This window comes from Carcharodon carcharias, chromosome 2 (assembly GCF_017639515.1).
Source record: "Carcharodon carcharias isolate sCarCar2 chromosome 2, sCarCar2.pri, whole genome shotgun sequence".
Classification (NCBI taxonomy): domain Eukaryota; kingdom Metazoa; phylum Chordata; class Chondrichthyes; order Lamniformes; family Lamnidae; genus Carcharodon; species Carcharodon carcharias.
In genome coordinates, this window is record NC_054468.1 from 207,050,172 (window position 1) to 207,064,943 (window position 14,772).

A 14,772-nucleotide genomic window follows, 5' to 3' on the forward strand; every position below is an offset into this window, starting at 1 on the left:
AACGATCCAAACCTCACTATTAACCTACTTTTACAATAAATCACAGTAATATTGAGAGAAGTATTATACTTTCATGACACTTCTATCACCTGCCTCACAGCCAAATTACCAACCCATGCAACAAGGTTACCTCCAATTCACTGCGCTTTCATTTTCTGCTAATAATCTCACGTGTGGAACCATAACAAGTGCCTTCCGGAAGTCCATGTATATAATACCCTCAGACAATATCCATCATGTTAGTAATCTCCTCAAAAAATTCAACTAGATCAATCAGATGAACTCTGATCAGCTCATACATGTTTAAGCGCTCGATCAGTCCACCTATGACAATCAGGAACTTCCCATACTGATGTCAAAATGATGGGCCTGAAATTACCGGTTTTTTTTCTTCTTAAATAATTGAGTGACATTTGCAATTTCTAATACAAAAGCAAAATTTCTAAATCCTGACACATGGAAAATTATAACCAAAACAATCTAATCAACTGTTTCTTGAAATACACTGCAGTGGAAACTGTCAGATCCTGAAGACCCTATTTTCTCCAGTACCATTTAAAATTAAATCCACCAAGTTCTTCTCCTTGATTTATTTTTAGGTTTCCTTGAATCACTGCTATTCTATCCTTTCTCCACTATGATACCAGATAATTATTCATTTAACAATTTTTCATGTTAACTTGGTTTGTATCTGTATTTTAATGGGCCCAGAAAGCCCTTAACCACTCATCCTTACTATATTTATAAATAGCTTTGATATCCCATGCAAATTTTTTCATTCTCCCATTGTATCCCTTAGCTGCTTTTTATAGCTATTACAGTCAGGAGTTGCACTCTCCTTTGTATTTCTGTGAGCCTCTGTTTTCAGTTTGATACAGTTTCTTATATCCTTTGCTTAACTACAAGTGCAGCCTATGCCTTTTAGGGGTCTATACTGGTGTTTTGCATTGTATCAAGCATTTTTTTTTAAATATTACCCATTGTTTGAAGGTTTATCCATTTGCAGTTCAGCCCAGCTTACTGTGATCAATTCATTTCACATTGCTTTAAAGTTTGCCTTAATTTAATAGTTCGGTTTGTAACTCTCCCTTCTCCCTCTCAATCCTTAATGTGGTTGTTGGAGCTCAATCATCTAAGTCCCAGAATATCGCTACAGGAGTTCCTCAGGGTAGTGCCCCAAGCCCAACCATCTTCAGCTGCCTCAATGACCTTCCCTCCATCATAAAGGACAAAAATGGGGATATTCATTGATGATTGTACAATGTTCAGGACCATTCGCAATTCCTCCAATGCTGAAGCAGTCCATGTCCATATGCAGAAAAGCCTGGACAACATGCAGGCTTGGGTTGATAAGTGGCAAGTAACATTCATGCATGCAAGTGCCAGGCATTGATCATCTCCAACAAAAGAGAATCCAACCATCTCCATTTGGCATTCAAAGGTATTACCAGCACCGATTGCCTCACTATCGATCTGTGGAGAGTAATTTACCTCCTAACGTCCCAAAGTCTGCCCACCATCCACAAGGCACAAGTCAAGAGTGTGATGGAATACTCTCCACTTGTCTGGATGAGTGCACCTCCATCAACACTAAAGAAGCAAGATACCATGCAGGACAATGCAACCCGCTTGACTGACATCCCATCCACCACAATAGAACATTCACTCCCTCCACCACCGGCAGCAGTGTACATCATCTCCAAGATGCACTGCAGCAACTCACCAAAGCCCATTTAGGACAGAGATGAGGAAAACATTTCTTTCCGAGGGTTGAGACATTTTGGAATCCTCTTCCTCAAAAGATGGTTGAGGCAGAGTCCTCAAATATCTTTAAGGCAGAGGTAAATAGATTCTTGATAGGAAAGGGGTTGAAAAGTCATCAGGGGTAGGCAGGAATATGAGGTTAAATCAGACCAGCCATGATTTTATTGAATGGTAGAGCAGGCTCAAGGGGCTGAGTGGCCTACTCCTGCTCCTAATTCATATGTTTGTATGCTTCTTCAACAGCACCTTCCAAACCTGCAACCTCAACACTTAGAAGGACAAGTGCAGCAGATGCATGGGCACACCACAACCTGCAAGTTCCCTCCAAGTCAAACACCATCCTGATTTGGGTCAAAATCCTGGAGCTCCCTACCTAACAGCACTGTGGGTGTTCCTACAACACATGGACTGTAGCAGTTCAAGCGACAGCAACCCACCACCTTCTCAAGGGCAATTAGGGATGGACAATAAATGCAGCCCTAGCCAGCGATGCCCACATCCCATGAGCTAATATATTAAAAAAAATTATGGTCACTATTTGCAAGATGCTCCCTTGCCATCAGATTGCTAAGTAATTCAGGTTTGTGAGTGACCATAATATCTACTAAGGCCTGTTCCCTTATCGGTTCTAAAACATAGTTGCAGAAAATTCAACAAATTTATTGCCTGTAGTACTTCAACTGTCTGCTTCTTCCAGTACATATGAAAATTAAAATTTCCCATAGTAATCACAATGTTTATGCAACACTGCAATCAGAACATAGGTGGTCTGGAGAGAGCTCCTAAGAAGGGTTTTGCAGTCTTTGTTGTTCCATAACTCGACCCATAATGTTTCCATCGCCTTACTGAAACAACAGGTCCTGTTCAACTTACCAGTATATTGCTAATCAACATTTGACAGATATCACTATCACACTTCTGGAAAAATATCAAATTAAAAGTGGTTGATAAGTTTACACAATGTACCAAGCATGAAAACCTTACAGGGTCATGTTTCATTTATCCAATCGGCTGTTATCAAGAAGGTTACAAGAAAAACTATCCTTGTTTCTGAGTTCTACAGAATTCCCATTTGCACAAGTACTATGAGCATTTTCATAAGATGATTGCACTGACTTTTCATAATATTCAAACACCCAACATCCACAATTTGATGAATCCAGCTCTGCAACACAGTAGGTAAGAATGTCATTTGACATGACCATGTATTCAAGCTTTGCACGACATTACACTTGTTAACACATCTGCCAGAGTAAGTACTGGAATATCCCATCACCACAACTAACTATACCAGTATCCTCGAAACAAGTTCTCAAATGCTCTCTCACCTACAAGTTTTAGATGCAACTAGCTTTTCCACTTCTTTAGTATATCACTATAATTGAGGGTCCTCTGGCAAATCAAAACATTCTCCTTACTAACGGCTAGTAATAAATCTAAGATCAGCTTGTTTATAACAAATAATCACGTCAATAACGACAAAGAAACACACACACAAACACAAGGAATCCATTATTAAAGTCATTCTCTCATGTATTTTTCATTTTTGCTGATAAAAGCAGTACTATATATATAAAACACATTCATCCCAGGCATTTTTGCATGAAACATGCTTCAGTTCAGCACCCAATTTCCAATATGAAATTGTACTCATTAAGTAACAAGTATTAAGATCTCCTTCATAATCATCTTGCATATCAACTCAAACCTGCAATGCAAGCCAGTTTTTCTAAAGTTAAATGACACATTCGTATGTAAATTTCTATAATTAACATAAGAATATTTTGAAAACATTTATTACAGACATGAATTCCATACTGATGAGTAACTAGTTCGTTCTTAGTTTTGTGTAAATTGAGAGATATGTTCTGACACTGATATGATAGGCATACAATAGATTTTTTTTCAAACCTTAAATTCTGTCTGCTCTTACAAATCACAAGAGGATCAAATTTAAATCAATTTCTAACTTCATGCACGTAGGTCAGTTATTGCATTTACACAAAACAAGAGGGCTCTGAAACAACTCCAACCCAGAACTACAGAAGTGAGAAGGTATCTTATACTGTCATGTTGTGTCAGATACTAGTGTGCTGCATCTACACCAAAAAGAAAAAGGGGAAGAGAAAGGAATATATTCTATCATGAAAACACCAAATATCCAATACTTTCAATGTATTAACCTCACAACTGATTATGTCCGGGGAAATTACTTGTTTCAATGTGTTTCACACATATTCGACTCATGCACAATTGTTCTGAAATAATTAATATTTCAGTCATCGGGGCACAACATCAGGAGTTGTTCTATTGCATTTCAATAAATGCTACAAAAACAATATTAAGAGAGCATCTTCTCACCCAGTCAACCTTAATTTCCCTGTATATTTACCAAACGTTTTTTTCTCTATTTAATCAGACCAATTTTTCACCTCTCCTCCCCCCGCAAAAAAATACTAAATTCTAAATATTTTCTTCAGCCTTCAGTTCACATATTGTAACGGTTTTTAAATAAAAATAGACTTTTAACGAGGATGTTAAAGAACAGCATGTCATTGCCCTGTGCACTTATTCAGCCAAATATTCTTTTTCTCTTCCCTCATGTCTCTCCTGGATCCACTCCATTTTTACAACTGTCTCCAAACTTGGAGACTGGTGCTTGAATTTTTCAGGCAGAGTCCACTGAGTCTACAACAACTTCATGCCCCACAGGACATCAAACTTGAACTCGAGTCTCATGTAGTGTCCTTCAAGCTCATCACTTGCCTTTGGATTTTCCTTTAAACCACCCATCACCATGCCCCAGGTTATGTTATCAAGATAGCCTCCCTCCTTTCTTCTCAGCCTTAATACTGAGCAACTCACCCACAGTGATTTTGATCTACAGCTCAGCTCCCCCATCTCCTTTGACTTCACTGGATCTCCTGTCATCGTTGACGCTCTCCCTTCACATGCATGGCTACATCTCACCCATGCCATCTCCCACGGCCTTCCTAGTCAATCACAGACAGACACCACTGACCATTTCCTTATATCCTTCATCATCTACATCCCTCTACCAATCCCATTAGCTTTTGCATCCGTCCCTTAAATAATAACTCCATAACTCAGACCTGCACTTCCAAATTTAATTTCCTAGCCATTGGCTCCCTATTTTGCAATCTCTGCAGCCATTCCAACCACTCCCTTACTTTCATCTACGCTCTAGGGCCCAGCAAATATCTGACTCTGCCCATGCCGGTTTGTTCTCCTGACATGGCTCCAACTATATTCCCAAATCCAAGAGGCATAGACATGAGCATATCTGCCGCGTAACTGATTTAGCCATCATCAGCACTGGCTGAACCCCATCAAGCACTACTGGGCCTCTGTCAAAACCACCATTATTCAGAATCTTCCTGGAGACAGAAGATAAGCCCAGGGCTTCATTCCTCCAAAATCAACCATTTCTTTAAACCCCTCTTCAAGATAGAGTCCATCCACTTGGCTGTTTCTGCTGCTTCCCCATCCCTGCTTTTTCCCCCATCAAGTCAAATCTCCTCTTGCATCATCCCTAAACACTTGAGGATCTCTCCCATCTGCCCCATGTGCTCTGTGCTCAACTTGTCCACAAGACCCAGCCTGCTGGTCTCTTGACCATTTCCATGGAAGTGTTGATTGACCAACTTCCCTTCATCATTCCCATGCTGGCTGTTATTATGGAAGTCTCTCTTTCCACATGCACTGTCCTATTAATATAAGATGAACAAAATGCAATGAGAAACATAATTGAACAGAGGAACAAACAATAGTAAAGCTTGGAAACTGGAAAACACATTTTATTTAATTTGTTTCAATACAAACTTTGACCTTCATTATAATAAAGTCAAGCATTCCTAACCTTTTTACAGATTTAGGACTAAATGAACCAAGCACTGACTAGCTGTACTGCTCTCAATGAAATTCAGTTAATATTTAACCAGACATTTTTCCATTCGAACTGTAAGCAAACTGATTAATAAATTTTGAAAAATCAATTTGCATTGCAGTATATGTAAAAGCAAATAAAATTGAAAAGCAAATAAAATTGGAGTTCAAGATAGACAATATTATCATTGGAATAGTCTCTGAGAATCAAGGGGAGGTGGAAAATTGGAGCTGAGGCAGAACATCAACCATGATTGTACTGAATGGCAGAGCAGGCTCGAAGGGCCGTAAGGTCTGCTCCTGCTTTTATTATATTCTAATATTGCCATTTATTATCTGCCATGCCGGACCATCAGCTAAAATAGCTAAACACAACAACTGCAAATAAGCCTGCTTATGAAAATCACATTTTCACTGTTCTTTTGTATCAGCACATTCTGACATCAATACATGTCACTAGGCCATTCAAGTGTTGCGCTTCTGTCTGGAATTTTATTTCCTAATTTACCCCCACTAATTTTCTTCCTTTCTGAAGACATCGACTTCCCATTGGGATACTTACCCACAGATGATATTTCAACTAAGCTGTCTTTACTGTATTTATAGATGAAGGCTGCCACCTTTCTGCCTTCCAGTCCTGCCATCAACTGAGGCCTTTAAGTGGGCAATAAACTACATTAATGGGGCGAGGGGTGGAAAGTAAGAGGGTTCTTCCTGGAAAGGGGGAGGGGGTGGGGAGGGAAGAGAAGAGAGCCGGGCCCAGTGAGATGTGAAACCTCAGTGCAGGGCTGGCTGGGAGCCATGGGAATCACCCTTTGGAGTCAGGGAAATGGGCCCTTCCCTAAAGAGAGCCACTCTTTCAGCACTACAGTTCCAGTTTGTGTCGCTCTGAGCCCTCATTGTGGTTTGGGGATGCCTCACTGATTAACCAGAGGTCACATATTTTCTGGCCTGGTTTTAGCACTTAGTGAGGGGCTAACTTAGTGCCATAGTGAGGGGTCATTCATATGGCTGTGGTGGGGGGGGGTTGCTATTGGTAAGGACTTATTTTTGGGAGATTTAGTGTGTAGTGAGGGTTTTTTTTTGGGGGAGGATTGATAGCTCTGATGAGGGGTTTATTTGATGGGTTTTAAGGCCATGGTGGGGGGGAGGAACGCGGAATATAATGGTATGGTGTTGGTCATTTGGAGGGGATTAGAACAGTGGTAAGAGGTTTATTGTGGGATTCAGTACTGTAGCAAGAGGATTTAGGCTGTGGGGGTATGTGGGGGTCTTCTAGCTGGTTTTATGCTGTGATAGGGGTTTACTGAGCTGGTTTAGCATTGAGATGTGGTTTTTACTGAGGGGGTTCAATTGCTGAGGTGGTCTAATGAGAGTGTTTAATTTAACTTAATTTGCCAAGGTGGCAGCCCTATCAAGGGGAATGAACAGCTAGGTTGGGTTTTGCCAGTAGGCATGAGGTCAGGGTGCTGGCCACATGAGAAGGGCAAGGGTCACCTGGAAAACAGGATCTCTGGGTAAGTATCTCAATGAGAAGTCAATGCCTTCAGAAGGGAAGAAAATTAGTGGGGGTAAATCTATGTCTGTGGCGATCTGGATCCTGCTGGTCGGTGCCTTTCAGTATTAACAACATGAGTTAGTGGTTAAGGGAATAAATCCAACAAAATCTGGAGTGCAATCCCATTCGGCAATTGATGTATCCCTCACATTTACACCTTCCAGCAACTTCTGCAACTAACTATGCCCCAGATGAAAAGGCTTCTGTCTTTTCTCTGGATACCAGATTGGGAGGGGGGTACAAATGTTTGGCATGAACAACCCACATTCCACAGCAAGTGTACGCAAGAATGCCTTGATTGGCAATGAGCTATAAAAGCTTGGTGTCGATGTTGTTGCGCTACAAGAAACCAGATTAGCTGACACAGGCTCTATTCTTGAGGCTAATTACACTTCCACTAGCATGGAAAGAGTGAAGACCACCATGGGCATGGTACAGACTTTGCAGTGAGCTCAGTCACCGGAAGCAACTTCAGAGCCCTTCATCTCCCTGCAGCTGATGAAGACGCAGTCAAGATCATATATGCCTGCGCACTAACTCTTATGCCAGCATCTCAGACAAGAAGCATTTCTACGCCTCCCTAAGTGACAGTCTGAGGAACATTCCAAATGGCAATCAGATATTCATCCTGCGTGGCTTCAATACATGTGTTAGGGCAAACTGATTAATGCCAACGTTCCTCGGTCGTCATGGGGTGGGGCAAGGTCATCGATAACAGAGACCGCTTTCACGAGCTTTGTGCCCTGAATGGAGAGACTGCACTTGTTTCCACTGGACAGCATTGACAAGGTGGATGTCGAAAGGATGTTTCCTCTTGTCGATGAGTCCAGAACTAGGGGGCACTGTTTTAAAATTAGGGGTTTTTTAGGATAGACATGAGGAGAAATCTAGACATGAGGAGAAATCTTTTCTGAGGGTTGTGCAACTTTGGAATTCTCTGCCTCAGAAGGTGATGGAGATGGGGGTCATTGAATATTTTTAAGGCAGAGGTAGATAGATTCTTGTTAGGCGAGGGAATCAAAGGTCATTGGGGATAGGTGGGAATGTGGAATTCAAAATACAAACAGATCAGCCATGATCTCATTGAATTGCTGGCTTGAGGGGCCGCATGGTCTACTCCTGTCCCTATTTATGTTATGAACTGCGTCACCTCCTTCCAGGACAGACAAGGTATCATGGCGTCACCCAACGTCTGGACATTGGCACCAACTAGACCTGGTCATCAAAAGAATGTGAACTGAGACATATCCAGTGCTGTCCATGCCCAAGCCTACACAGCAAAATTGCAACATCAACCACTCTGGTCAGCAGTAGAAGAGATGCCCTTCTGAAAGTTTCCCCATCTTTTCCAAACCCTACAGCCCGCCACGCATCAACACCCCTCTCAAATGTAACAATGCTGATTAGCAGCACTTTGCACTGTCACTAGGACAACTGCTACCCACCAAAGGTTTACCAGGAAGCACCAATGCTGGTATCAATGAAGCTTGGAAGTCATTAAACTCAGTCATCTATGAAGCAGCATTCAGTAAAGGCGGAACCCACATGGACTGGTTTCAGACCTACTCAGCTAAGGTGACATCTGTTATTGATACCGAGAAAATAAAGTCTACCTAATGCCAAACACAAAGCCAACGGCTAAAACACTACATGATCTAAAAGTAGCCAAGATAGTCATGCAGGTAGGGAGACACTGCACAAATAAAACACTCGATCAACTTATGTCAATAAATCCAAATTGCCCGCAACAATGGAAATTTACAGACTATGAAGGGAGCGAGAGGGAACTTGGTCTTACCAACACCAAAGTTGCCTCCCTGAAGTCAGCAGATAGTGAAGCACTCACCAACAGAAGTAACACAAATGTCCCGCTGAGCTGCTGAGAGATGCATATCTCTCAGCCACACTTGACACCCTCCTGCAGCTTCCTATCATGGACGAGTTTGATGAAGAAGTGTCATCACAAGCTCCTGAAAACCAAAGACTGCTTAGCAAACAGAAAGGCACCCAGCAAGGATGGAATCCACTCCTAACTACTCAAGCACGGGAAGTCCTATTTATTGCCACACCTTTACAACCTTCTCCACCAGAAAGCAGGCTCCATTCTATATGATGTGTGAGGCAAATATCAGCACACTATACAAAGGCGACAGGCGACAACTACAGGGGCATCTCACTCCTTAGCATCAAGAGGAAGGCCTTTGCTAGGGTCATAAATAAAAGACTCCATCTACTTGCAGTCAGAACGTACCTGGAAACATAGTGCGGTTTCCATGCCAACAGATCTGTGGACATGAGGCTTTCCATATACCAGCAATGTGTAGGGAACAGGGTATACCCTCTTTATCTTACTTCAGTAGGTTTCACTAAGGCATTCAACACCATCAACAGAGGAGAACTCTGCAAGATTTTGGGGCAAACTGGCTGTCCACCAAAGCTACTGAGTCTCATCTCCTCCCTCCATGACATATACTGCACTGTACAGTTTGATGGCTCCACTTGCAACAGTTTTAGAGGAAGAATGAAACACAGCTGTGTCCTAGACCCCACTCTGCTTAGCATTTTCTCCATGCTCCTGACTTTTGCCTTCCCTGCAGATATGGAAGGAGTCTACTTGCACATTAGTTCAGACAACAAGCTCTACAATCTCAGGACTGAAAGCGAAGACAGAAACACATCCCTTCCGGATCAGAGAACTCCTCTACACTGACAATGCTACATTAGTTGCCCACACGGAAACTCAACTACAAAGACTTGTGGACACTCTCTCCTACACCCGTAACTTGTTCTCCCTGTCTACAAGCATCAAGAAAACAAGGTCATGGAACAAGGTGTTGTATCTCCAATCCTGATCACACAAAACACACCCCTGGAAGTGGTTACCAAATTCAGCTCCCTCAGGCCCACAGTGACAATCTGCCCACTGATGCAGAACTTGATTTACATACAGGGGAAATAGCTACCATCTTTGGCCAACTCATGAAACTCACATAGACTATCAAGCTGATCCTAAGGACCAAGCTGATGTGACCCTCAGGAGCAAGCTAATGGTTCATGAGGCCCATGTTCTCAGCACCTTGTTGTATGGTGTGAAGCATGGACAACTTGCAGTTATCAAAAGTAGCTCAACAACTTCCATCTTCACTATTCACTGTCTGCACCACATTATGAGTATATCCTGGCAAGGTAAAGTCACGAATGCATCAGTCCTCTCAAAGGCAGAGCTCCCATGTTTGTTAGCACTCAAACAGAGGCGGCTTCATTGGCTTGGGTACATTCACAGGATGGAAGCTGGTCACATATTCAAGGACTTTCTATATTGTCAGGTAGCCAGAGCATCAGTAGAACGCCAAAAGCTCTATTTCAAAGATGCTTGCAAGTAAGACATGAAAGCCTTAATCATCAATTATTGCACCTGGGAGTCAGTTTACCACAGAGAAAAATAGTGACACCTCCTATGGGCTGACATGCACCACCATGACCACCAGTGGCTGCAGCAGCTTGGTAACAGACACCAACACTGAAAACAACAATCATGACACCTGGAAGCTTCATGTGCAGCACTTGTGCTAGAGCCTGACTCTAAAGGATTGGCCTTTTCAGCCCAGAGCAAAACATGCACTATGTGAAGACACCCATCTGAAACTGATTGTTTGCTTTGTGTCCATCATCTTTTGTAGATGGAAGGACGCCAATGAATTAATAGATGAATCCTTAATGTCAGCAGCCAGACATGCACACAGCCAGGTCCAAGCCAATTCCAGAGTATCACTAGTCAGTGAATCACAAGAACTCCATTCCATTTTTCCCCCCACGGGAGAATAAAGCCACATACATTACCCCTACTTTGGTGCAACAGTGATCAACTAACTCAGCACAGACCTGCAATATAACTACTGATTGCCATGGTTTGTGGATTGCTCAATAAATAAACTTACAAAACCACATGGGGTGCTCAATATAACTGCAACTATTAATCCCTTTTGCATGTGATATCCTAAATATATTAGATATACTGTTACTTGTCATAATTCCATTTACGCAATACATTAACATAAGTCAGTTTCTAAATGCATTAGGTTAGTTTAACACCACCAGAACAAAACTGAATCCTCATCCATTTGTGAAATTTATGCTTAACTTGTCATTTACTTGTGTGGAAAACATGATGCAGCATCAAAATAGTTACAGCACACGAGGCCATTCAGCCCATAAAACCTGTGCCAGCTCTATACAAGAATAATTTAGCCAGTCCCACTCCCCAACTTTTTCTCTGTAGCCCTGTCATTCTTTTCCCTTCAAGTACTTGTTGAATCTGCCTCCACCAACCCCTCAGGACGTGCATTTCAGATCTTTACAACTTACTGCGTAAGAAAGATTTTTTCCCATGTCACTTTTAGTTCCTCTGCCAATCACTTTAAATTGGTGTCCTTCGGTTCTTGATCGTTCGACCAATTAAAAGTTTTGCTCTGGCAATTCTGCCTGGACTCATGATTTTGAGCACCATTATCAAATCTCCTCTCAACCTTCTCTTGTCTAAGGAGAACAACCCCAGCTTCTCCAATCTTTCCAGGTAACAGAATTGTCTTCGATATTGGAAGGAGATTGTCACGACAAAAGTTCAATAAAGTTTTACTGTTTATATTAACTGTGTTTGAGCAGCGCTAGTTTCCAATGAAACAACACTCTTTAAATTATAGGACAGCAAAATGCATATATAAAAATCTAGAGCTGATAATCAAATATTCACTGTTTGAAATATTAAATTGTGCCAAAATATCTGTACGTTAAATGCTACAGAATTATTCAGTAGCTGTACAACCAAATATGTAACTATTTGGGCACTGTTAACATTTTGTACTGATGACTTAACATTAACTGGTATTGTTCATTTTATGCCTATATGTTGCAACTTACCATCCTGACACCATTTTGCAATCTGATGAGCAAAACCATATGATCAGCATTGAAGCCATTACAGCAGTTATTCAGTGGACAAATCTGATCAAGGTGCCTGTAGTTCTCCAGTGCTACAACACAAGTATAATAGAGACCTAACAAAATATTATCCTAATCATTAACAACTAATCAGAACGTTGAAATCATTTTGGAAGATCCTGAAAGATGTTTTTATGAAAATTAAAATGTTCTGCAAGTATATGTAAACACAAATAATATGCATAGAGATTAAAAAGTAACACGCGTGTACAATAGCCCTCGAGTTCAATGACGAAACACAAGTCTGTTTTTGGTTTGTTCACAGGGCCTTGTCAGGAAAGCAAAACTGAGCAACTTTGCAAAAGAAAACTTCACGGCAACTGCCTTTAAAAACACAATGAAATTAAAAGAAATCCACCTGAAACACAAATACATACTAACAGTAACAGATGAGGTTTGGAGCTATATTGGTCGCGTATCTTCGACACGCTTACAGCCCAACTACGCAGCAAACATTCAGGCACCGCGAGACCATTTAAAGAGAAAGGGCAAAAAGAGAGAGGGGTATAAGTGAGAACAGACTCCAGCACCCTTCAAATGAGGGGGGGGGGGGGGGGAAAGAGGGGAGAGAGACGAGAGAGACCGAGCGAGCAATCTGTACAATCTGATGTACAATTTTCAGCCTTAAAATATTAAGTTCCAGCCAATTTTAGATAGCGAGTCTCAAAAGAACAATTCCCCTCCCTCCCCCTCTCTCTCTCTCTCTCTCTCTGAAAGGTGTTAATCGGACCGGCTCCATTTTATATCAAATTTACACAGCAGAGAAAGAGAGAGAGAGGGAGGGAGGTGGAAAAGACCAAACATGCTCCCAGCACAGGATTATGGCAAAGCACAAACAAAGCGCGGCCTGAACTGGAGGAGAGCCGGGGGAAGCCTCGGTCTCTCCACTCGCTCCCTAAAGCTGTCGGTGGCTGGAGGCCCGGTCTGCGGGGCGGGGTGAGGTGAGGTGAAGGGGTTTGATTTCCTCTGGCCCCCGAGAAAGGAGGAGGGGGGTGTGGGTAACATAGTCTCTAAATCAACTTCACCCTCTTCCACCTTCCACCACCACCCCCCACAAAACCTCCCCACAGCCCCAACCCCACCCCCGGGCACTCGCCTCCTTACCCGCGGCGTTGTTTCTCTCCTGTACGGGGCGCGGCCTCGATACTCGCCTCGGTCGCCTGTTGGCTGCCCTGACCGAGTTCATCCTGCGGAAGACGGTTTGGAGGCTTCGGCGAGGGGGGGAGGAGGAGGGTGGGGGGAGGGGAGGGGGGGGTTGTTGCCGGTGGGTTTATTTTAAAAAAAATTCCGGCCGCCCCGCCCTCCTCCTCCCTCCTGCCGGGACGTGGAGAAATATTTATTATTGAATGTGTTTGTTTGAAGCGCCCGCCGGCACCGCTCTCCCCCCAATAACAATCCGCCTCCGTCGGGCCGCAGCCCAGCGGTTAATCCGCCCGCACTCTCCTTCGATGGAATCGGACGCCGTTGTCTTTGCCTTCCCTGCCGGTCCTCGACTCCTCCAGCTCTTCCGAAATTTCACACCAGCCCCACACGGTCGCCCTCACATCCAGCCGCTGCCATTCTCCGTCTCTCGCCTTTCCCCTCAGCCTCCGGAGCCCAAGCAGCCGCCAGAGCCAGGGCACAGGAACGAGGCTCCGGCATCACCCCCCTTCAGCCAATCAGAACCCGCCGTTTAAAACCTTCCCCTCCCCGCGCCCAATAGAAACGCGTCTCTCATCCTCCCCTCCCTGCCCCGGTCCGCAGGTGGGAACTTTGGTTGTGGACAGCAGGGGGCAATATTGAGAATGACGCGGTGGGGCTTTGGCTCCAAGTGTTGCTCAGCCTCTAGTAACTGGATTACTGTGTGGGTTATTCATCCACTGCCCTTTTGTGGGTTGCTTGACCAACACATTTTCAAACTGCTTTAGCAACATTTGCTAATATTAAAATGTTTCCCAGCATTGGATGCTTTTGGAATAGGATTATTATGAAGGAGTTGGAGAGGCACATTGAGCTTTTTAAGAACCATAAATTACACAAAAACTACAAATATAACAACTCCATCATCACCTTTTATGCATCACTTTGAAGAGTATATCAAGCTGAAATGTTTTATGGTTAAGTTGAAAATGTTGCACAACTGATCACAAATCTTCTAAGATGCACATGGATGACTCCACTCCCATGCAAAGCACAACAAGAGTCTCTGAGGTGGGAGAGATAGGAGGGATAGAGAGTAAATCTGCACATTGCAGATGAGAAGCATTTGAGGGGCTGCATATGATATTTTGTTAGGGTCTCTGAGGGACTCTCGGACTTTTGAACAACCAGCCAGCAACATGCATTGGGCCAGGAGGATGACTCTCAGGCAATGCAAAATTTATGCAATGGCTATGTTTCATTTCATTTTTGAGCGGAGGTGAGAACTAATTTTCCATTATTTTAGATTACCATCAGTTTCAATGTACCAGATTTTCCCATTCCTAACATTGTAATTAATGTACAAGTGTTCAATAATTTTGTAGTGCCATTGCATGCTGGCTCATACAGTACAGGTAATAAATAGA

At 42.9% G+C, this 14,772-nt stretch overlaps 1 protein-coding gene across 2 annotated transcripts in view; it reads right to left on the reverse strand.

Annotated features, from left to right (window-relative positions):
• LOC121289979 (F-box only protein 11) overlaps positions 1-13,862 on the reverse strand; it is a 133,335-nt gene extending 119,473 nt beyond the window's left edge. The window contains exon 1 of one of the 2 annotated variants that reach the window (XM_041210009.1): positions 13,331-13,862. In XM_041210009.1, coding sequence (XP_041065943.1) covers positions 13,331-13,412 — 82 coding nt within the window. In that variant the 5' untranslated portion in view covers positions 13,413-13,862. The remainder of the gene's footprint in view (positions 1-13,330) is intronic. The other variant, XM_041210028.1, reaches the window with a different exon arrangement.
• Positions 13,863-14,772: the final 910 nt, after the last annotated feature.